At 50.7% G+C, this 24,301-nt stretch overlaps 1 protein-coding gene across 5 annotated transcripts in view; it reads left to right on the top strand.

Moving 5' to 3' along the window:
- GRIK4 (glutamate ionotropic receptor kainate type subunit 4) overlaps positions 1-21,987 on the top strand; it is a 207,195-nt gene extending 185,208 nt beyond the window's left edge. For 2 of the 5 annotated variants that reach the window (XM_054803100.1, XM_054803101.1), the window contains 8 exons: positions 3,232-3,345; positions 11,186-11,295; positions 13,462-13,635; positions 13,783-13,948; positions 16,301-16,526; positions 17,966-18,094; positions 20,903-21,021; positions 21,551-21,987. In XM_054803100.1, coding sequence (XP_054659075.1) covers positions 3,232-3,345; positions 11,186-11,295; positions 13,462-13,635; positions 13,783-13,948; positions 16,301-16,526; positions 17,966-18,094; positions 20,903-21,021; positions 21,551-21,916 — 1,404 coding nt within the window. In that variant the 3' untranslated portion in view covers positions 21,917-21,987. Of the gene's footprint in view, positions 1-3,231; positions 3,346-11,185; positions 11,296-13,461; positions 13,636-13,782; positions 13,949-16,300; positions 16,527-17,965; positions 18,095-20,902; positions 21,022-21,550 lie in introns of those variants that run through there. The other 3 variants (XM_054803102.1, XM_054803103.1, XR_008574079.1) reach the window with 2 other exon arrangements.
- Positions 21,988-24,301: the final 2,314 nt, after the last annotated feature.

The following is a 24,301-nucleotide window of genomic DNA, read 5'->3' as shown; positions in this document are numbered from 1 at the left end:
CAGCGAGGAGGCGGCCGCCTCCTCCGGACTGGCAGTCCCTGCAATTTGCTTCTTAAGGCTGCTTAATTGTTGTTCCTCTTCAGGAGCCCAGCTCAGCCCCCGTGTTTAACATCCTTTCCAGTGGCAGCATGAGCCTGTCTGCTAATGCAGGCAGATCCCACGGTTAATGCCAGGTATGGTGGTGGCAGCTCATGCTTTTATCTCAGACACCAGCCCACCTGGGCTTCCTCTCGCCTAGCAAGAGTTTGGCCTTGTTTAAGCAGTGTTTTGTTAAAGAAGCGTCTGTCTCTACTCCCAAAATGCTCTGGGTCTTTTCCTAAGCCTATTTCACGCTGACATTTATAGCTGCAACTGTGCTGGAAGGATGAAAATCAAGCAGCGTTTGCCCCCTCTTCCCCCCGTCCTTTGCCTCCTGTTTTCCCCTTCCCCAGAGCCCGGTTGCAGAGCGCAGAAGCACAAAGCAAAATCCATTTCTTCCCCCGTTGCATTGTTTAGCCTATAAAATGCCAGCTCCTACCCGTGCTCAGGTGAGGAGGGCTGGAGAGCGCTCGGATTTGCAGAGCTCCTCTGTAACTAAGATACACTGACCTCAGTGAATCACAAGAAGTTTTGTGAACATCAGGAAGCAAAGTCGAAAGCATGAAATGGATGATCTTCAGGCAGAGAATACGTTGCATGCCATTCCCAGATCAAAGTTTATTGCTGTCAGAGATCAGCTCTCAACTTGCAGGACTTGTGAGCTTGTCTTTGACAGAGCACAGCCCCAGCTAAAGCCACGAGGAGCCGGGTCTCTGCTGCAGGGAGCTCTGGCAGAGGAGGAGGCAGATGTGCGCGTGCAGGCTGCGAGCTGCTGTAGCTCGGATGCTGCCAAAAGTCCTGAAAGGACAAAAGTTGACCAGACAGGGAATGAGCAGAAGGAAATCAACTCCAACGGAACGGTAGGACCCTCTGGAGACGAGAGAAGGGACCTGGGCACAAAACTTGTGTTCCCGGGGAAAGCAGCGCTGCTGCACTGGGTTTCTGCTCCGTAGGCAAAGGCAGGGGGATGGGTTCACGTTATATTTTGCGTAGGGAAGAGCAGCTTTCAAGATGTTGCTGCCTACATGATCTGGAAGGATCCCAAAGGACGATAGTTGGGGGAATAACCAGAGTGCACAGAGTTCCCTGACGGCACCCACGTCCCACCCCTGAGAAGGTGGGGGCAGGCGAGGGATGGTGACTTAGCTGGGTAAGCCTGGGGGCTGCATCGCTCCTTTCAGCAGCGCCTTTATATTGGCCCCTGGATGGGAAAGGAAACGTCCTTAGAGCTTTTGCACAAAGCGCCTTTGATGCGGCACATTTACCATCTATTTAGTCTATGACTTTGCTGGTAGAATTGTATTCAGTTTGGAGAACTGGGAGAAGAAATCTGGTGTTAGAATAAGCCGTATCTTCACGAGGGGCTTTGCTGGGAGAGCTCTTCCTGGGACAACAGTACCTGCAAGCCCTTTTAAGTGTAGACAAGAGAGGTATGTAAGTATAGGCAAGGAAGCTTTAGGCTTTTCTGGTGGATAAAATTCCTCACATGCCATGTTCCACAGATGAACTGATCCCATCTTAGTAATCTGCTGATGTTTACATAGGGCTCAACTGCTCGCACACCACATTGCAATCATTGGTGCCTTTTAAAAACCCTGTGGGTAAATGTCTGGCTAGGCAGAAATTCTCCCTAGCTCATAATTCATTGCAGCCTGAACCTCCTAGGAATCCATAATAGCTGCTTGGAAACAATTGCCGAAGTCTGGCACGGGGCTTCTCCAGTAAAGCAGTCCTGCACGGACTGTGAAATATCACCTTCCCCGTGACCCCCCTTACTGGGCAGGCTTGCAGATCACCTTGCCTTTCTTTTCCCTTTCCTTCTTCCTGCCGGCTCCAGCACCGCTGCTCTTCCCTCTTGCAACTCCGACCTTTCGCCAGCCCTTCCTCCCGTAGGTGGGCAAGTCTGTTGGAGCCGGAGGGGGGGAAAGACCCCCGGCAGAGCTCTGCCAGGAGGTGATTAGTCCCCTTTCTCTTAAGGAAAGTGATGCAAGAGCAGCAGGGTCAGAGAGCATGGTGAGAGTGATGCACTCACAAATTTGCCTTGTGCGGTGCATTTACAACTAGCGCATGGATCGAGGGAGATAAGCTGTGTGTTTTACTGGGTCTTGGGGCCTGATGGTGCCTTGGCTTCTGCACAGACCTTGTGAAACTCAGGGACAACAAGCGCAAATAGCTTTTCTACACTCCCCCCCCTTCTCTTTTTCCACTTGCCTAATCATCATCCTGCAAAGCAGGCAAACAAATGTATAAGGGAATGGAGAAGGTTTCATTTTTACAGAAAGCAATTACAGACATTAAAAGAGCTATAGGAATAAAAATAATATTTAAAATTCAAATCCCTTATCTGTATTACAAGCGTATTAACACTGAAAGAAATGCTTTTTAATTTTTTCCCCTAATCTCATTTGCTTTGCAAGTCAATCTGGAAATTTTTATGCCAATCCTCTGAATTTTTTGGAGACCGATCTGCAGTTTTGGAAGTCTGGGGTTGGCAGGCTTGTTAACTTCATGACTCGGGGTATGGGGGTAGTGATGCTGCATTGTCATGCTTTGCTACTTATGGCACTTGCAAGTAAGTAAGGGGACAGCTGTGCTCAACAGGGGCTTTGGAAGGGGGCAGGTTGTACCTTCCTTGGATTAGTACAACATTTATTGTCTTGATGGCTCCTGTTTTGCTGGGTCTTAAAGCAGACAGTGAATAGAAATGGCCATTAGGCTGTGAGCACTTGGGGTGGGGGCTAGTACAGCTCCTGGCACAGGAGGCTCCTCACTGGGAGCTTTGTGCTTTTCCAACTTGTAAGTATAGAGATAAAAACACACGGATGAAGAAAAGAAAAACGCGGAGCAATGGCCTGGAGCACAAAGTGGGTTGAAGTTTGGAGCGTGTTTGAGTGGGACTTATGTGAAACCCAGCCGGGGAAGAGGAGTGCAGGAGCACAGTCTGGACTCACGGACATTGCCAGCAAAACTCCTGCGGTTCCCACAGACCCGGGGTTTTGCCCTGCAGCAAATGCGCCTGTTCCAGAAAATGGGACTTCCATCCTCCAGGAGCGGGTGTCTTGCATGGCCCCAGACATGGCTCTGCCGCTTTCGCTGCCCCGTGCCTTTCCCGGGCTCAGGGTCCTGATCTTCTCTGCTCTCCTTTCTCTCCAGAAAGCTGATTTGGCCGTGGCCGGGCTGACGATTACGGCGGAGCGGGAGAAGGTGATTGATTTCTCTAAGCCGTTCATGACTTTGGGAATTAGCATTCTCTACCGAGTTCATATGGTAAGAGACTTGGTTTATAACCGTTTATGTCCCTCCATTATTTGCATGCAAACATGCCTAGTTATAGAAGAAGAATGAATGACTCATAAAAATATTTTGGTTTCTTATTTAAACGCAAATGTGCTCGACCTTTATTTTCTTCTTTTCACTGTTTTTCTGCTTTGTGTCAGCTTGATGAATCCAATTGCCGTTGTTCAACCCCCCCAGCCCTGTTGGCTCCCCTTCCCCATCCTCCCCGGGCAGACGATGCTTCCCTGGCACGGTGGGGGGGCCGTGATCGGAGCCCTGCCAGATCGGTGCTACCAGGGGAAGTGTGGGCAGGTGTCAGCTCGTCTGGTTCTGCTTCAGGCACAGCAAAAGCCATAGGACGGCTTTAGCGTGGCTTTGAGCCTGCTGTGGCAGGGTGTGCTAAGGGCAGGTGCTGCTGGACGGGTGCAGCCCAGCGGCGCGGCTGGGTGGCTCCTCCGCTGCAGCAAGCCTGGCTTGGAGTCGCCATCCGTTTGCATTTACGGTGGGGAGACTGCCTGGGAGGCTGAGCTAGGACACCGATGGGTGCACCTAGTTGGTGTTGGGGCCCAAATGCCCTAACGTCAGCCGTGTTCCCAGCCTCTGTGGCGTGCAGCCTTGCTGCTTTCTCACGTCTGAGAATAAGATCAGGCCAGGAAGATATCTGGGATCGCTTTCTTTGCTGTGACCTCCTCTAAATGCTCGACACGCAGCTCAGTCCTATGCTTTCTTAATCACAGGCAGGAAAAGGGCAATATGGCGCTCCTGGAGTGGCCCAGGGCACTGCCCCAGGGTGGCAGGCTGAACTCTGCCGTGGGCAATTAGCTCCTCGCCCTGCGTGGGCTCTGTTTCTCTGCTCTCAGCCCTTCTCATTTGCCTCCTCTCAGTTGTTCACCGCAGGGATCAGCGGGCGCTGCAGCCCGAGGAAGGTTCCTCACTCCTAGGGTGCTCCCTGCCTTGCACGGGTGCTCTCAGACCCTCTCGCTTCTGCGTTGGCCGAGGGAGGAGCGAGAAGGGAGGCACGCTGTTGTTTAGCAACTAGGTCTGGTTCACGCTCCGTTGCATTCAATAATCTTTTGCAACTCCGGCGGCGGCAGCAGCAGCGTGGTTAGCCGCTGCCGCCCGAAAGGCAGGTCAGGCATTACGTGGTGGCTCCGCAACAACACGCGGGCTCGTGGCTCGGAGCAGAGCAGCAGTGAATCTGCCCGGGGGATTCACGTGTGCAAGCAAGTAGCCGGCCTTGTGCCGTGTCTTTGCTTAGACCACACTTGTTGTCTTAAATACTTATAGATTCTCTTGCATTCCCATTTTCTGTTGTTCTAGCTTTTTCCTGAAGCTCAGGAGAGGACAGATTTTCCCCAGCTACGCCCATATGGGCCAGGCAAAGCCCCCGCTTCCCCGGTGTCACAGGAGCCGAGCTCTGGCATCCAGGTCCTTTGCAACAGGATGTCGTATTGTTCCCAATCTGTGTTTTGGAAACGTGCTCTGTACAGTGCCGAGTGTGATGCGAATTACAGTATTGTTTTCCCGTCAGCTCAACAATAGCAGCCAAAAGGACAAAACAATTAAAGCTGCCTCTCCCAGCTCCCCCCTCTCCGTTCGCACGGCTGTCAAGGATGCAGCGTTTGGTACAAGCATAAACAAACTTGCGCATACATCTCTCTGCGCTGAGCGGCTCCTGCCAAGAACAAACAAGTAATTAAAATCTAGTTAAAATTCCGTTTCCTCTGGTACGTGCAGAATTTAGGATCAATGAGTTAACTGATCAAAAAAGGGTCAGACTGTTCGAGCTCCCGGAAATCAAATGTAACTGTCCCTTCCCCGCTACACTTGCTTTTTCACACCACCAGCTGCCCGTGGATCCGGGAGGTGTTTCTGCCAGCATCTCTTGGCTGGGATTATAATTGAGTTTCTTGCTTTCTCACATGCATTTTTAAAGTTTGGCGATTGAGTACCCTGCGTGCTCTGCCTCCGATTTACACCATAACCTTCAGCGAGTCCCTTAATGAGGCATCATTCCCTGAGCAGCATGAGGCTGATGTCACTCCCTCCAGAGGAAACACAGGAATATTGGTGCAGGGTTTGCATGTGATCTGCTCTATAAGTGCAAGGCATTTGCTGCTGCCTCTGTGCAATCTCGATAGAAATGTCTGACACATCTACTTAGAGTGTAAGTTCTTCAGGGCAGGGACCATCTGCTGCTCGTGCTGGTACCAGAGTAACGCAACGCGGCCATGTTCCAGCCTGCCCTTCAGGCGTTTACCAAACTGAACAGGATTAATAATTACAGTCTTAAAAAGCGTTTGGCAAATAGTCCCCTGCCATCGGTTAGGACTCGGTCTTCAGCTGCCTGACGAAGGACCCAGTTAGGACTTTGCGTGCGGGAGCTGCCCAGTGACCCAGGCAGGCTTGCAAGAGAGATGCAGGGCATGTCCCAGGCCGGGTCACCCTGCGGCGAGCCCTGCTTTTTGCTGCATCGAGGCCGTGAGCAGCGATGGCAGGGGCAGCCTGGGCTCGTGCCCCTCCCCAGAAGCAGGGAGGGCTCCCCAACAGGGAAGCTTGGAGCCCCCTCTTCCCTCTCCAGAACTTGGCCCCTCTTTGTCCAGACCTTTCCTGCTTAGCTTGAGGAGAGTGTCTGAGAGCTGTGTGGAAATTAACTAATTAAACTGGTAAATATTTATTTAACAAGGAAAGGCAAGATAGCTGATCGCCCTGGTTTTCCTTTAAGGATGTGGTTTGCAGAGCAGTGGAAGGCAGCCCCGCAGCCCCATCTGCTTCTGTCCCCTCCGTCCCATCCCTTCCCCACCCCAACAGACGTCTCTGCAACGTCACAAATTGTAGCTGACGTATGTTAATCATGGCACAGATCAGACATAGCCTAATAAATAACCACAAATAAAACTCTTGCTGAGGAGTTGCCTCCATGTCCTGGTCTGCCTGATGTGATGACATTTTATTTTAATTTCCATGTAACTCCAGTGGCAAATGATTTTTTCTCCCCTTTCTCCTCCCCACCCCGCCAACCCAGCCACCACAGTGCGTGTGTCTCTTATCACGCGTAACGAAATATGGCAGCTTTAAATGGGGCTGTCATTTTTCTCAATTTCACTTGTTGTGATATAATCAAGTATGGATTTCTGACACGGGGACTCTAATAGGCTTTCTGACTTGCAGGCTGCTAAAAGAAAAGGCTAGCTTTGTTTTATTATGTTCCCATTCTGACCATCTGGTGGGACCTGTGGAAGGCAGGAGATAGATGACGAGTCCTGAGCAGTCACTCCACTTGGCAGTGCGCTGAAATCAAGTGCCCAGTGCCATTTCTGCACAGAGGCGTGTTGAAAGTCAGGTTTATTTGTAGCATACACATGGTTTCGCTCACTTACCTGCCTCTATGACAGGGAACGAGGGAGTAGCTAGCATGTGATTCTGGCTCATCAGCCCTGAAAGTCCTTACTGTGCTCTACCTTAAGATGAGAAAATGTAGATTGGGTGAGTTTGCTGGAATAGCTGAGTTTAGGCCAATTGAACTGAGGCTTAAAGTGTTTCGACTTGATTGCTGCAGGCGACTTATAAAATGGGAAGGGCCGCACGAATAGCTCCTTCATTCCAGCCAGAGGAGGCTCAACAGCCGAGGCAGAGGCGCTGAGCACCCTCCTGACAACCCACGCTGCTCTGCCAGCAAGCCTCACGCTTCACTGAAGCAGGGATGGGAGCAACCACTGGCCCCAGGGGTGCCCGGGACTGGGGTACGCGTTGGCCTGTCGGTTGGGGCCCAGCTGGTCACCCCAAATTAAGCTCAGGATTCACAGCAGCCTATGCTTGGGTTTTGCTTATCTGTTCTGGAGAAAGGACCTTGGAGAGAGAGGGGTCTGCATCTGGATCAGCCGCGGCCATCCCAGAATATGCACCCTTTGTTTTGGTGAGACCAAACGCGCTGAAGTTGTACCTAGCGCGCATCAACGTTTCTGCCTGCCCGGGCTGGGTTTTCTTGCCTTAGAGAGACAGAAGGGAGTTTCTCTTGCCTGCCTTTTTAGGGACAGACGTCTGTGAGAAGTGACGTAGGAAGGGCTGACGCTTTCTGCGAGAGGGAGCGGGCCAGCACCGGGGTCCCTTCCGGCCGCACGTGTGTGTGTGTGCGTGTGCAGGGCAGGCAGGGAGTCGTGAGGCACGGAGCTGAACACAGACGGATCCAGGACCATGCCATATAGCTCCACTCCTCTTCCTCCTGGATGTCCCGTACGTTCTGGCTGCAAATGAAAACTTCCAAGAACAACCAAGGAGGGTAAATGAATCTCTCCTGCTTCCATCTGAGGATTTGCAGGAGGCCTTCATCAATTATTGGACATTTTGAACATTTCTATTCCAGGAAAAATAGCTCTTCCAATTAACAAAGCTGTATTGGGACCGACTAAAAATATCTGACAGACTCCAGATATTGTCATTCCCATCTTCAAAACAGACAGATAAGAGAGAGTTTGTGCCCTCCGTGGGAACAGAATATCTTTATTCTTATCCAGAACTGTGAATGAAAAGAATATGTAGCAGCAGCCTGAAAATGACTGTAGCTGAAAAGAACCAGAACTACTACAACTGTAAAGTCTCAGGAGAGCGTCATTGCCAAGCCTGAGACTTAAAACCTCCAACGCAATTTCCTTAATGAGTGTAATTTATTGACAAACTGCCCCAGAAACATAGAGAAGACATCAAGGCCTTAATTACAGAAAGGAACTTTGTTACCAGAGCATCTCACAAGGGAGCCCCAGCCAAGGCACTGCCAGCGCCTGGGAGTTTCCTGCCAGCGCCGGGATGCCGGGGAGGGATAAGCTGCCCGGAACAATCTTCTGCCCGAGAAGCTCCAGTTTGCTCGGCCGAGGGCTGATGGTGCCCTTCCCACCTTGCAGGTTCCCATTGCCTCATTTCATTCTCGAGTGCGTAAGCACCTGTGGAAGAGGAGAGGCAGCTGGGCCAGTTTAGCTCTAGATGAGGAAGGGAACCAGGGTCCCACGGGGCACCCAGGAAAGCCATGCACTCACCCCAGAGAAGAGCTTTGACATTGCCAACAGGAAGCCAAAGGCAGACATCGAGAAGTCCGTGATCCTCTGGACAGGATCAGCGAGAAGCGCAGAGGGGGAGCGCACCTCGGAGCCTGCACACTCGTGAGACGGGCTCACCGCTCTGAACTAGTGAGAGGAGCTCCAGCAAGGTGAGCAAAGGATCTTAGAGGAAATGTCTTGGGGTGTGTTTTCCAGCAGTGTCTCTGGCTCTGAAGGCCCTCAGTTTGGGCCCAGATGCTGGCCGTAGCAGTGATTTGTGTCTCTCTGGGTTTCTGGGAAAAATACAAGGAAAAGCAGAACACAGCGGCAATTGACCAGAAAAAGGGAAAGAAGTGAAGCAGCACAGAGCATCCTTCACTGTTTGTACCTCACCTGCGTATACCAAGGGCGGTAAGAGAACCCGGTACGGAAGAGAGACCTTGTCTTAAAGAGAGACTCTGGAATTATACCCAGGAGAACCTGAACCGTTTCTGGGGAAGTGATCTTAAAGTAACCTGAAAACGGACGCAAGATGGTCTGAACTGCTGATTCTTAACTCATCTCTTTGTCAAAAGGCTTAACAAGCCAGATTCTCTAAAAATGCTAATGTAGATCTCAAGCTCAAACTCATCTTGTCCTTAAGGATACGGGGATAGGATGTTATGGTGTGTGGTTCTTTACTTCATGCAGGGCAGAGTTTGCTGTAGAAGGTTTCTGAGATGTTACAGTCCCAGCTGGTGACTGGAGCTGAGAATATCACAGTATCTTAGTTATTTTTACTAGAGGAAGATTTTTTTGTGCAACAGCTATTGCCTTTTCTAGCAACAGCTTAGTCTTCAGAAGAACTAGCAAGACCTTGTGAAATTCAGGTTTTGCATAAGATTAGGAATACTTCAGTAGTAAAACAGTGGGTTTTTTAATGGAAATGGAATTTAAATTGCTGCTCTGAGTCTGGGGAAGGAAAAAAAAAAAGCAGCTGTGTTTCCTGGGGATTTTTGTGAAAACAGAAAATTATTCACTGCCTCTGGATTAAGCACAGCTCTAAAATATCAGGACCCTGGTCTTTGATGGCTCTGGGTTTGCTATGGCAATTGAGGTTAGGTGTTATTTATTACCAGCTATTATTAGTTTATGTGGTGTCACAGATGGGCAGGGTAAAGCAGCAGAGTAGGGAAAAATGAGGCCTCTGTGTATCAAAGATGATCCCCGGCAGCAGCTTTTGTGTAAAGCGAGCAAACTACAGCGGAGCTGCAAGTGCTGGGACACGGCTGCTGGAGTGAGCTGCATCGAGCAAACCGTGATAAACGTTTTCAGCACACGAGAGAGCAAGGTGCCAGTGAGAAATACACTGACAGCCTGGCCGAGATGTGATAAAAGCCTGTTTCCGCTCTGACTTTACAGTAAAAGCCTTTGCGGGAGCTCTGACTCCTGGGCAGCTCCCTGGTTACAGGTGCTTGGGGAAACTGTGGAGCTCGAGGTTTTGTGATGCCAGGATTGACATTGTGGTTTGGGGAGGAAGATACAGGCTCCCGTGAGCAAAGGGCTCGCATTCCCACGGGGTTAGTGCAAGCCGTCAGCCCTGCATTGGGACTTCATCCTTTTGCTGGGAGTCTTTCAGAAGAGACGGTGAGGAAAGAAGATGGAACGCTTGGAGCGTTCGGGGCGGGAGAGGTGTGTCAGGGGTGCACAGCGCTGAAACGAAGCGCTTTCTGCTCCACGTGGATATTAAAAATTGCACAGAGAGCAAAAGAGCGCTTCCTCAGTCCGGCGCTCTATTTTCACATCTCCTCCCCGTCCCCCACGGTGGCATTGAGCGTGCTCAGAGGTAAATTAGCAGCTGCTTTTTCCACCCTGGAGGAAGCTGTGCTGCAGAGGAGCTGCATGTGTAGAGCTGGTGGTGGTGGGAGAAATACGCTTGCCAAAATGGGAGGTGTTCGGCTTTTGAGAAACTTCTCCTAGAAATTAATCCTCCCTTTGTAAAAATTTTGCTAAATTTGACAAGATTTCCGTGGTGCCAGTGTCCTTGTGAAAATTAAAGGTACTTTGGGAGAAGACCAACTGGGTTTTTTTTTACCTAGCAGTAAGGCCTTACTTTTCAAGGAAAGGTGGTTTGCTGAGAAAAAACAGGAAATTCTGACGCATCCTGGAGATAAAAATATCGTGTTCCCTGAGATAAAAGTAATAATTTTGTTGAATTTTGTAGAGAAGAAATGTTTCAAGGCTGAAGAAAGAAAACCAGAAATATTGCAAGCATCTCTTTTTTTTTTTTTTTTCTTTTTTTTCCTTTTCTGCACAAAAATATTTTTTCCCCACTCTGCTTCGTGCAGAGGATCCCACCCACCTCTGTGCTCAGGCGTGCTCTCCCACGGGAGCCCCGTCCTGCCCAGCCTGCTCGGGTGGACAAGGGCTCCAGATGGGGACTCCCCCTCCCTCGGGGCCCCTGCAGGCGAGGGGTGCGGTACATCCTACCATGGGGAGGGCAGAGTGCTGCAACTGTCTTGATTTTTCTATCAATTGATTTCTTTCTTTGCCTGGAGGAGCAAAAGTGGTTTAGGTGAGGCGAGGAACAGTCTTGGGAGATGAACCCCAGCGGAGAGACGCTGCAGGACTCAGTCATTTGTTGCATTTGATGTCACCTGTTTTCCCTGCGAGGCGTTTTGCAGAGCCCCGTTTATTTCCCTTCTGTTGCTCCCATCCGTTGTCAGCATCAGGGCAGGTGCATTTCTTTCTGTTGTGCAGAATGGGCTATTTAATTTATAGAAATACAAGCAGCTCCAACTCCTTTTTTGTTTCCCTCCCAGGGCCGCAAACCCGGCTACTTCTCGTTCCTGGATCCCTTTTCCCCTGGCGTCTGGCTCTTCATGCTGCTCGCCTACCTGGCTGTCAGCTGCGTCCTCTTCTTGGTTGCTCGGTAATGTGACTGGCAGTGCCTTTTCCGTCCTCGCGGTGCCATCTAGCGACACGCTCCCAGACCCGTGGGGGGATGCGTGGGGAGCGGCTGGGCAGGGGGACACGGGGACGTCCCCCAGGACACCAGTGCGGAGGGGACGGTAAGGGGGACAGAAGGGTCCCAGCGCCCTGCCCTCCGCCAGCTGAGGACTGGGGCTTTGCTGCTGAGTGACCGTGCGGACACGTCACCAATGCATATGGCAGCCCCGGGATGGCTGTTGGCATGGCTGTGACAGGGCAGGCAGGAGCAGCATGCCGCGATGCGGGACCGTGCTTGGCCACAGCGGTGGGTGCTGGTGCCGAGAGCTGCATGGAAAGGGTGGGAGAAGGTTTGGGAGTAGGGCTGGTGCTGCAAATGGCGCTGCTCCTTGCGGATGTTTGATCTGCAACAGATAAACCAACCACTTGTCTTGAATGGGATGCTGGCATATACCGGCAAACGCATTCAGAGATATTGACGCAAATTCCAGTAGTGGCGTTTAGTTCCTCTGGCCCTGTAAAACCCAGTGTGTACAGAAAAAGAAAGTTCATTAATATCTCTCAACAGCCTCTTGGTTGATGCGCAGAGCCCTGCTTGACAGCTTTCGGTTCCATTTCCCTATGATTAATTTCGATCGGCCTCAAAATATGTCACTGAGTGCTTCTCTGCAGCATGTCTCCCGTTGAGGAACAGGGTCCGTGCTCCGTTGCTGTTTACCCTGACCTCCTAACAAACCCCGTATGGCTGGTGCCACAGATGGCCCTTTTCAGACATAGTTGAGCTGTGTCCTGGCAATGTGTGCCAAAGACGTGCTCAGGGCTTGAAGGCTGTTTCGGGACACAGTTAATACCCAATTCTCATTACAAAAATTGGAACTGTGCTGTCACTCGGTCCCTTAGCATGGCTAAAGTTGTCATCCTGACAGGGCTTTAATGGTTTCTTCAAACGCTGTTACAGCCTCAGAAACGTAGTTCTGAAGAAACCATTGAATAATGCAGCCTGACGCTCTCTGCAGACTGGGATTTGGTGCCCCTTTAGCCCCCTCCTCATGTTTTAAACATGATCCTCCAAAAAGGTGCCTTTACACGGCTTCCCGCTGGAGATGAAGGTTTGGACGCTGCTCTCTGCCTTGCTCAGCAGTAAGGAGCTTTTGACCCTGTGAATTGCAGAAGACTCTCCCAGAGCAGCGTTTTTTACTGCTAGTGCTTGATCCAACCACAGAAAGTCTTCAAGAAATAACCTCTGCTTCACTGGCATTACAGTGAGGAAGGAGATGCAGAAATGAAAATAAACACCTCGTTTTGGTTAAACGCCACGTAAGCTGGCAGAGCCCTGCAGCTGTATTGGCAGTATCCCCAAAATGACCCTCCCAGGCACAGGCTTTGTTAACCATTAGCAGTATAATGAACTGCAGCATAGGAATTAGAAGACTTTCTTAGCAACCAGGGAACTGAGAATTGGAAACACCAAAAAAAGAGCGCTAGGCTATAGTCGCTTCAATGACAGGCTGTCAGTTATTTCAGATTCCCACCTCTGTCCTGCCCCTGTGAGCAGTGAAAGTACGTGATGCTTTGAAACGCCAGCACTTGGCTTCAAACTAGACCTGGGACCTAGACCTTGCTGGGGCAATCAAACCTTCTGAGAGCAACCATTTGCACCTATACAGTTATTTTTCTTGATGGTGTCATGCAGTCAGGTCTCATACACTTTGCTTTTGAACTTCCCATTGATGCTTATTCTCCAGCAGGGAACATGGACAAAGATGATTGATTTCAGTTTCACATCAAGTCCGTGCACATCTGGAATTGTTGTTGCAGTTGTCTGTGGTACGAATTTGCACACGGGGCTCCAGCCCCACCCCCTGCAGCCCATGCTCAGGTTTTCAGCAGAGCCTCTCAAAACTTCTGCAGATCTTTACAAGAAAGCCTCTGGCTTCTGAGTCACAGAGCAAGCGTTTCACATAGCTCTGAGCCCTGGGCATCAATTGACAGCAAAGAGTTTCCTCCTTAGAAAAATCTGCCTCCAGGAAAGTTAGGACTTCACAGCTTTTTTTTTGCCTTTGGTTTTTTGTGGGTTTTTTTTTCCCCCTCTCTGAAGTGCCCCGTTTCCCAGTGAATTACCTGAGCTACCTGTTTCTCATTGTTCTAGATTGACGCCATACGAGTGGTACAGCCCCCACCCCTGCTCGCAAGGCAGATGCAATCTTCTCGTGAATCAGTACTCTCTCGGCAACAGCTTGTGGTTTCCAGTCGGGGGATTCATGCAGCAAGGCTCCACCATCGCCCCCCAAGCTTTATCCACGCGCTGTGTCAGTGGAGTCTGGTAAGGAGGTCAGCCCTCCTCTTAAGGAAGGCTTCTCTGGGGGTCTTTTCTGGGCAGAAGGAGATGGAGAGGCAGGCGGTGGGGATGGAGATCAGATTCGGTCCATGTGAAATGTCGGGTCACTGTCTTCGCTTCCCCTTTTCCTAGGTGGGCGTTCACCTTGATCATCATCTCCTCCTACACGGCCAATCTGGCAGCCTTCCTCACCGTGCAGCGGATGGACGTCCCCATCGAATCCGTAGATGACCTGGCTGACCAGACAGCCATCGAGTACGGCACCATTCACGGCGGCTCCAGCATGACCTTCTTTCAAGTAAACCCCATTCTTTTGCTAACTGGGACAGGAGGTGCAGAGGGCACCCTTTAGTCAGATTTGGATATCACCCCAGCCTGTCATGCCAGATTCGTTCCAGTTTCTGGCACGAAGGGGACCTTTGGAGAGACCCCTGGCTGCTTGGTTGCACAGGACTGGGTTAGATCCACAGTGGGTGATGACGGGATGAATGGTGGGGGACAGGGAAGGCAGGATTTTGTAACACAGCAGCTGGCGTGCTCTTGGGATGCTGGAGGACTAGGGTCAGGACATCTGTGCTGGACCCTGGAGGAGCAGACTCTCCTGCTTGGACTTAGAAAGCAAATTAGCACTTGGAGTGTCACCACGTGGGTGGGAAAATGGTTCACATCCCTGTGTCGCAGTGATGATGTAACATGGTCTTCAGCAGATGAGCATTTGCAGTCAAATTTCTGTGGGTCTCTATGCGGTTTTGATGTGATCTTGGCTTTTACGTGACAGTGCCTCGGGTTGGGTAAGCAAAGAAATGTCTGCAAACCCCAGGTAGGCTAGCATATGTAAAAGTGCTGGAGTCTGTGCGTGGTCAGTGGCGCTGAGAACAAGCAAGTCGAGTGTATGCAAACTTATGCATGCCATTTAGCCCAATTTAATTTCTGTCTTCCCTGCTCTATTCAGAAGGGAAATAAATGAGTGAATCTTTTCTGCAGTGCTCTGAATGCACAAAGAACTGCTTGAGGATGATTTATTTATCACTTGTTGAAATTCCAAGGGGAGAGAAAGCTTTTCTCACTTTTTTCCCCCCTCTGAGTCTGAACTCGAGATCTCTCGAGTGAGCCTGAGCTTTTCAGCCCAACTTTACACCCTTGGGGGGGTTTGGCAAAAAGCTACTTTTAAGCCAATACATTACATCTAAAATGAGCTGAACAGAGCCCCAGTGACTAAGGTGGTTGAATACGAGGCGCTCGCTTAGTTCTTTTCAGGAAGGCTTTGAAGTTTAAAAACCTGACTGTGGCTCCACGCTGCCTGGCGGGTGCTGGAGTCACTGGCATCAGAGAAGAAATTAGCAAGAGATGTTCTTGTACCATTTGCAACGCTTTAAACTATGTTGGGATCCATTTGCCTCCGGTGTGACGGTGGTGGGTCAAACGCAGCGACAGATTAAGTAGACATGGCTGAGGCTGTCGTCACTACCCCTCAGCTCCCGGCTGCACGAGGCGTGCGTCCGCGGCTGAGGCACCTTGCCTTGTAACCTGTCCTGGCAGCGATTTCCCCTGACACTAACGCACAGGATTAACGTTTAAAAGTGCAGCGAATTGGGAGCAAACACACACCTTGTCTGTCTGTCCCTTGCCCGAGCGACTGCACCCAGAGGACAGAGCTGGACAGATGAAGACAGTAACTAGGTCAGCAGCGGATTCCCTGAGGCTCGCCAGCATGGCTCGCCAGCCATAGAAGACGAGCTCTCGAAAGTGCGATGGCAGGGGGTGCCTGGCAGCATGTCGCACACCCGCTGTGGTGGCCGGGAGGGGAGGTGGTGTAAGGGATTCCATGTGCTGCAGAAATGCAAGGGTGAGGGGAGAGGGGCAAATTCAGAAACTCCTAATGTAGACCAGAGTGTGTTTATCTTCAGTCTTTGTGCAAGCAGGTTTCACTCTTTGCTCAGCACAGGCAAGAGAGATTAACCATAGTCAACTTTTCTCTTAATCAAACCAAGGTGGGTTCAAACACCAGCAAAGTCTGAGGGTTTGGGGCTGGATGAACTTTAGTTTACTGCAGTCAATGAAAAGACTCCAGTTCTCTTGAGCAGGTGCTTTGATTTGCCTTATGAGAAGGTGAACCAAAATACGGATTCAGGGAGCAGCAAACTCCAAAGAGCTTTGGCTATGCCCCAGCCCTCGGTGCTCTTCTCAAGGCGATGGTGTCTGGCTGTGATGCTGGTGAACTGTTAAGCACAAGGTTACAGTCACAGACGATAGGGCGTGAGCTGTACAGGCAGCGTTCGGTGGTTTACATCAGCCGCACGCGATTTGTTTCTTCTGGCTTTTTTTGTGTGGTTTTGAAATACTGTTACGGAAGCTTTGTATTTTTCTAAAATTGAATTAACGCAAAGAGCTTTGCTGGAACCTATTGGAATTAGCTGGGCACGAAATGCATACCTTTGCCAACAAAGTCTCAAATCCACCAAGATATTTGGGCCTCTACATCCCATTGGAATAAATGGAGGTTAGGCATCTAAATGCTTTTTGAATCTGGCACAACATCTGCTTTGACTCCTTTCCCCACTGTGGCCTTTTCATAGTGGCATCTAATTTGGGGTTTATGTTACAGCGAGATGCTCCCACCTTAGCTGCGCTTGCCTCCGTTTTCCCGCAGAACTCCCGCTACCAGACGTACCAGCGGATGTGGAACTACATGTACTCCAAGCAGCCGAGCGTCTTTGTGAAGAGCACGGAGGAAGGGATTGCACGCGTGCTGAACTCCAATTATGCCTTCCTGCTGGAGTCCACCATGAACGAGTATTATCGTCAGCGCAATTGCAACCTCACGCAGGTCGGGGGCCTTCTGGACACCAAGGGCTACGGGATTGGCATGCCCGTCGGTAGGCAGTGAAGAAAAATTCTAGTCCTTCTCAGCTGTCGGCAGAGGACCGGAGCATTTGAAAGGCTGAACCGGCTCTAAAGCCAACGTCACGTTTCACGGCTCTGCCCAGGGTCATTTTTTTTTCTCTCAGGAGGAATACCAAATACATTGCAATTTCCCAAGGTGCACACTCAGAGCCGGATGTACGAGATTCTGCTCTGGTCCAGAGCCACGTGACACGCGACTGCGGCTCTTTAAATAATTCATGTGAAAGATGTTTCAAAATTGCTGCTTATTTTCTGCATATATGCTCTTTGCTGTTTCCCTTTTGAACCAGTGTTTTTGAATCGTTTTGTTCTCCTTGCTTTATCTCAGAAGTGCTGTAAAAGTAATGCTGTTGCAACTCTTATAGGTTTTAGCACAAGTTTCTTAACAGCTGGTGGTTCTCAAAACTCCAGGACAGAGAATTGGGCAATTCAGTGACCGTCTCAGCTAGTAATCAGGTTTAACAAATGCAGGGCTTTTGTCTTTCAAACATGAGAGCTAGCAAGAGAACATCATCTCCCTGGGCAGCACAGAAAAAGGATGTAGTAGTTGTTATTCCAAGCGATCGACTGATCTTTTGGCCAGTCTCACAGGCTCAGGAAGCCTTGTTCCTGACCTTTAAGCACCTGCACTTAGCAATACAAAGTTAAGGTGAATTACATAAGAACCATCACACAAACAGTCACAATAGTTTAGCTAACGTGCGTAAGCTTGTAAAGTCACAGTAACCTGATCGTGAGTACAAGTCCTTACTTTCGGGTCTAAATTTGTTCTGACATTGTCTTGTTAAACAGTGAAACCGTAGCAGATAAGAAGAGCAGAAAGCTGCTCGCTGGGACAATAGTGCAGAGTTTCCAGGAGAACTGCGGTCTTTCCCACGGCCCTTCTTCGGGATCTCTGGTAGCAGACAGCATCAAGACTGGAGTAGAGCTCAGTACTGAGCGCAGAAGCGAGCCTCCTTTACCGTGAACATTTGGGCTTGCGCGTAGGTTGAACTTGCTGCTGTTGCAGTGCACCAGTTTGAGGGAAGGAGTGTTAGGGCAAGGTTGGAGTTGGAGGCAGAATGACAGGAGAGGGACATCAGTGGTCTGGAGAGACAGCGGTGCGATACCAAAGTGCCTGTTCAGACCCTGCCCCTGAAGGCAAAGCTCCCCCTTGTAACGGACCTCTATGAATGGCCTGCGTGGGTCTTGGTGGACAGGCGAAATTACCGTCTGCAAACGACATTAACCAGTTGACGGTCTCAGCAGGGAGGCTGCAGGTTTCAAGGGCTTACATGGACTGAAGTCCCTTCCAAACCGTTCAGAGATGAGCTTTTGTGGTTGGGCACATTGGCAGGGCATCGTGGCGGGGATGAGTGGGGAGGAAGGCTGGCCGAGGCGGTGCCTTACCACATACCTCTTGGTGTTGCAGGCTCTGTGTTTCGTGACGAGTTTGACCTGGCCATTCTCCAGTTGCAAGAGAACAACCGCCTGGAAATCCTGAAGCGGAAGTGGTGGGAAGGAGGCAAATGCCCCAAAGAGGAGGACCACAGAGCCAAAGGTAAGCCACGCCGCTCTCCGGTAGCGCGCTGAAGGCAGTAGCAGCGTCCTTGCCAGCAGTGCAAGGATGAACATCCATCTGCACGTGAGCGCTGCCAGGTTTTCTGCCTAAGAATTACTTTTTCCCCTTCTTCTGACCTGAGATTCCTTCCTTCACAATTCAAGGAGAAAGCCAAACAGCTCTGCTGTGCCTCATGCTGTGTGTTTTTTGCCTGGGGCAGAGATAGCGGGAACAACCAAATGACAAATATTGGAGGCATATGGAGGGTAAATTAGCTTCTAATGAGTGTCTGCAGCATTACATAGGAAAATGGATGGCTAACGGGATCAGACCAAAATCCTGGGTTCCTTCAAGGGAGATGGATCTCCACCACAGGCCCGCTGGTTAATGGCTGCAAGTGAAAGCGCCTTTTAAACAGCCAGGGGAAGGGACACAAGGACTTTATTAGTACATCTGTAAGCTGAGGAGCAAATTCTTTTGGGTAACACTATGCAAATTGCTATAAAAGCTGCCACATTAGGCTGATATCCCAGTGTGAGAGCAGTTGCCAGCTTAACGCAGTTGCTGCGTTTTTTAGTTTTGGCAGTCACCCTTTCCTCAGCAAGTGTTTTTTGGGAGGCCAGCAGGTCCCCCAGTTGAAAGGACAATCTTCTGACCTCTCTGAGCACAGAGACGGAGAACCGAGCCGGGTCTGTGATTGCTCTTTTTTTTTTCTTGACATTGCAGCAGGTGTAGGGGTGTGTGTCTGTGCCGTTCGTGAGCAAGGCTGGATGAGACCCCGCGGGGACTGCGAGCCAGTGCTCCCTGTGGGGCAGTGCTGCGCTGCGGGCAGCCCAGGCTGTCAGTCTCGAGACAGAAGGTATTGGCCCAGTGTAAGACATCAGACCTCAGGGCAAGGCAATAAGCTATTAAAGAAGTTACTTTTGAAAGCGAGCAGGCACATGGGAGTCTTTTCCTCCGTGGAGTGTGCTAAAAGCAACTCTGAAGTGGAATTTAGTCTGTGGGCTGTTTTGAGATGGCTTGGGAACAACTGGGAAGCAGGTTCCTGGGCTGTTTCTGGCACTACCCAGCGCGCTGTGTGACCCTGGACAAGTTTTTCTGCTGTTTTGCACCCTCGCTCATGGTTCAGTTTCTCAGTTTAGGAAATGAGGAAGGCGTAGCCTGCCGGTGTGTGTATACGGAGGAAGGAAATGCCTCTCGGTGAGCTTGGGAATGGGTGTCTGAGGTGGCACCCAGGTGGAATGACAGAAGGACGTAGAGAGACTGGTACTGGCCCTAAATTCAAATTTGAGAGCTGCTGGGAGGAGAGGATGGGTCTTTATCTTGGGTGTAAACTGTGATTATGGGCTGTGTTTTCTGCCCTGCAATTGCTGTCTTGGTGGAAACATTTCTCTGCGAAAGGCTGATTTACAGAGTCACTAGATTGCTCTGGAGGCAATGCCAAAAGAATGACAGAGGAGGAGGGAGAAACATGCCCTCCTAAGTTTTAGAACAAAACAGGTCAGCGATTTACAAGGATTTTGGTGAGATTTTATGTCTAAAAGCCATGCAGAGATTAAGCCAATAAATCATTGATTCTTACACTTTGATTTAATGTTACAGAGGGGAAAGGAAGATTTTTATAGATGTTCTTGTTGAGTAATGGCCTCATAGAGTCACCTCAGTGCAAAGCACTGCATGCTTTTTAGTAATCAATCCAATCAGGACCCAGTCCACTTGAGACCCCCAAACCGACAAATGCAGGAGCGAAGAGCCATTTCTTGGACAGCGTGTGCTGAGGCCGGCACTGCTCCCCAGCTCCTCTCACGGTCCTGTTCTGCAGGGCCAGGCAGAGGCACAGGCTGTGGTTTTGGGGACAGGGTTTGCGGTGGGAAGAGAGGTGACGGCCTCGGCACACGGAAAACTCAGGCCAGGTTTCCGAGGGGTGGGTTTTCCTTCCAGCTGGTGAGGTTTCTGGAGCGTAAGCTGTGTAGGACAAGGCTGCGCGTGGGATTCAGTTCTTCCCCTAAGTGAAGCTGTCCGCATGTGCAGCGTTTGGCCCGCGGTGGCTGAATGGCTCCTACCATCAGCAGAGATGGCAGTCATCCCGTTGTAAGCGAGTTGTCCAAGGCAGGTGAGATAGTCGCCCCATGGAAGGGGCTGTTTCCCCCTCATGGGTCAGAGGGTGCTGGGCAGAGAGCATCCAACCTGTACCCAGGTACCTCTGGGCGGCAGGGACCCCATTCGGTCACCGTATAGTGTCAGGCAGTGTTGGGTCGTGGTCTTGTTCGGAACTTCTTCTTGCTGCTGCAATACAACCAGCTGTAATCGTTTTTTGCCAGCACTTTGTAATGCAATCAAAGGAGCTTTTCTTGGTGCCGGCTTCCTTTAAAGCCCTTTCTTGTCGTCTTCATCTCTGCTTCTTTAACGGCATTGCTCATCTGCCTTTGTGAAGTTCAAAGCAACTAGAGCTGGGTGAATAATTTGCAGGGATTAATGTGCCTGATTGATCTCTCATTTTTTTCCCCTGTTTTCAGTTTGTCCACAAATTGCTTTGTACTTCCCTCCAATGTACTTGCTGTTTATCTGCAAAATCATCATTTCTGAGAACGCGTCTTCGATCGTGCAGTTATTGCAAGTCATTCAGTTTGCCATCTGAGTCATGCGGTTATCTATTAATAGGGCAGTGCTGGCTATGTGTTTTTGGTCCCTGGCTGGGTATATGCAATGCCACCTAAACAGGAAAGGGTTGGGATTTCTGTACAGTGATGCTTGCGATTTATGTTGCGTTTGCCTCTCCACAGCTTTGTCTCTTCTGCTTTATTTTAGGCCTGGGAATGGAGAATATCGGTGGAATCTTCGTGGTTCTCATCTGTGGCTTAATCGTAGCAATTTTTATGGCAATGCTGGAATTTTTGTGGAGCCTTCGGCACTCTGAACAGTCGGAGGTAGGACCTGAAAGTGTCCTGAGGGGTTAGTGTGTGTTTATCTGCGGGGTACTCAGTACTGCAGTGCTCTGGAGCAAGTAACGCACCCAGGCTGAGATGAGCATTCCTAGTAATGAGACCTCAAACGCATGAGAAGACTAGGCGCACTGGGCAGGGTCTAAAATACACACGCTTCCAATGCACTCCTACTAAGATCGAGGCCGTAGGGGTGCTCCAAGGGCTTTTGAAGGGATCAAAGATCCGTGTACAACATCCAGGCCCTTTTCCTGGAGACGGGATCATCTCGGGGTTTCGGCCTGCCCTAGGTTTGGGTCTTGTGTTGATTTGGGGATACAGGAGGCTCTCTGACGGAGAGGTGGAACCTGTTGTGCTAAATCAAGCGTGAATAGCCAAGCATTGGTTTCGAAATCCAGTGGCCAGATTAACGACTGAGTCCGTGACACTTTGGCATCAGAATCCAGAGCAGATGCAGCGCTGCCGGGCTCGCAGCTTACTTAGGTGAGCGGTATGTCTCGGGTCTGCCTTCCAGGTGTCGGTGTGCCAAGAAATGGTGACGGAGCTGCGCAACATCATTCTCTGCAAGGACAGTTTCCACCCTCGTCGGAGGCGAGGGGGAATGATACGGACTCGCCCCGTTATCCCAGAGGAACGCCGAGCCCGCAGCACAACCACGCTCAGCAACGGGAAGCTGTGCAGTGGGGGCGAGCCAGATCCCCTGGCACAAAGACTGGCACAAGAAGCCGCCCTGGTCGCCCGAGGGTGCACGCACATCCGGGTGTGCCCCGAGTGCCGCAGGTTTCAGGGTCTCCGGGCACGGCCGTCTGCGGGCTCGCCCGCACAGAGCGAAGAGAGCTTGGAGTGGGAGAAGACCACCAACAGCAGCGAGCCCGAGTAACGCCGGGGAGGGGGGCGTTGGGGTGGGCCGAGAGGGTCCTGTTCCATTTTACAGAACATGGACTTGTACAATGTCAACTCGTTTTTAAATTAAAAGCAGTTACCCAGCTTCTCCAGGGCAAGGCGGACCTTTGGGCTGGTGCGCAGGCCTGGCTAGAGGGATGGCTTCGGTTTCGGCGTCCGAGAGGACGCGCGTCTCGCTGAAGCCTGACGCAGCGGGAGTGAGCTCCTCCGGCAGGCCTTGTCTCCAGCAGTTCTCTCCGTTCAATCCTGCGGCTCCGAGGCGGGAAGGAGGGACGTGGTGGGTAATGGGTGTAGCAGATACTGCCCGCCCCGGGGGCAAGAGCGGTTCTTGGAACTTCTCCACCACAGGCTAGGAGAAAGGATGCAGGCACCGTCTCCTCATCACATAGACTTACCGGGGGATGTTCTCAAAGGGCGGGAGGGGGGGAGGGTCTTTTTATTTGACGCGGATAAGGGATGGGAAGGGAGGAGTCATTATTTTGTTTTGGGTTATTTTGGGTACGTCAGGACCTAGTCTCCAAGGCACCGGGTTTTCAGGTGCTGAACTTTTCTTCCGTGTGGCAGGTGGACTGAGGGAGGAAGGGATGGGACACGCTCCCCATGAGAAGCAGCGTTTGCTCGAAGTCCGTTTGAGGAGTTGTTAAAATGCATATATATATATAAATATATATATATACATACATATATATATATTACAATGCCAAAAACCAACCAACGAACACAGTGAACTCAAAGAGGCCTTGAAACGCCTGGAATTTCAGGGGTTCTGTGTCTTTTGTTTAGTTCTGGGGTTATCTTTTGCCTTTTTTTTTTTTTTTCTTTTCCCCTTTCTGTTTTTGGGTTGCGGGTGGGGGGAGCCTTTTGAGGAAGGTGAGGTGGGAGCAGGGGCTGCTGGGGAAGGCTGCCCTTCCCCGCCAGCGGAGGGAGGTGTATCTGCTGCCGACTGTGGCTCCCCAAAGCGTCCATGGCCCGTGCTCTGCAAGCTCCCGAACAAGTGACTCTGAGCTCTGCCCCAGGCTCGCGAGCTCCCCTTGTCTGTGACCCACGGAGCACCCTCAGCTTCGAGGGTGACTTACAGCCCACGTCTAGCAGTGACGATGCTGCACAGCATTTGAGAAAACCATTAGCCCAGGATCTGATGTAAGGAAAATATTTACTTCCCTAGCAACAGCAGCAGCTCACCCTCTGCTTGGTACAGACGTGGGTTTTACATTGACGAGTTTAATTTTCTGATTGAAAAACAAATTCTATGCAATTTCTGATTGTAAAAGGAAAGAGACGACAATGGAGAGGGGCAGGGGAGATAAAGCCTTGAGTGAAGGTACATCCTGTTCTTGAATTGTTTTCTTTTCTTTTTGTCTTGAATGTACTGAAATAAAAGATGTCCTTGTATAATCATGCTTTTTTCCCCCTCTTTCCTTCCCTGTCCGCACTCACAAAAGTCATGAGACAGTTCGAGGCCCATCTGCTCGGGGAGAAACCCAGCAGCTCCCCAGCTGAAAGGGAAGAGGTACTTTGGCCGTTGCAGGTCTCCGCTGCCTGAGCGTGTCCGCACCCGTGGTGTTGCCGTTATCTGTAGCTGAATGGAAACGGGAGAGAAAAAAAAAAAAAGAAACCCAAGAGACGTGGTGGTAAGGGGGCAAAGAACCCATAACCAACTGCAGTGCGGTCTGTCCAGGGGGCTCAGGTTTCCGTGTGATGAAGACCCACGGCAGCTACAGCCTTCCCAGACCTGCTGGGCTGAGGGTTAGGTACGGCGGGTCGAATCCGTCGCATTGGCACAGGCAGGAGCCTATCTCTAGCAGGTGTTTGTGAGGAGAACGTGCAGGGAATGGGATCCAGTGCTGCAGTGATGGGCACGTTAGGGTTGTTCTGTCGTTTCAGGCAGCGTGTGAAAAGAAGTGTCTGCTGCACAGCCGCGGTAAAACGTGCGTACTCGGAGAGTGCTCGTGCAACAAGGAGAGGATTTAGAGCTTGTTATGTAGGATGTCATAGGAGGTGTTCGTTAAGGTACTTTTTAGTCTTCATATCGGTAAATCTGGCGTTGATACCCTCTCACTGACTAAGCAGAATGGTGAAGTCGCAAGCATGAGATGAGGTAAGGCTTCACCGGAGCCTGGGAATCCGGTGCTGTGGGACCAGAGGGGCAGATCCTCAGCTGAGGTAAGTCAGGAAAACCTCCATCCCTGCACTCTGCAAGGAGCCAGGCTTGGGCTTTCAAAGTACTGACAGCAATGCCAGAGACATCTGAGCATGCCCGTGTTGTGTTTAAAGGCCGACATGTTTTTACGAGCAGCAGAATATATTCATCAAAAAGAAGCTGCTTTTTAAAATTTATTTACAGATTAGCAGAAGAAAAGGC

Source organism: Grus americana, chromosome 24 (assembly GCF_028858705.1).
Source record: "Grus americana isolate bGruAme1 chromosome 24, bGruAme1.mat, whole genome shotgun sequence".
Classification (NCBI taxonomy): domain Eukaryota; kingdom Metazoa; phylum Chordata; class Aves; order Gruiformes; family Gruidae; genus Grus; species Grus americana.
Note: the sequence above shows the minus strand (reverse complement) of the source record. Positions and strands in the feature narration are given on the sequence as shown.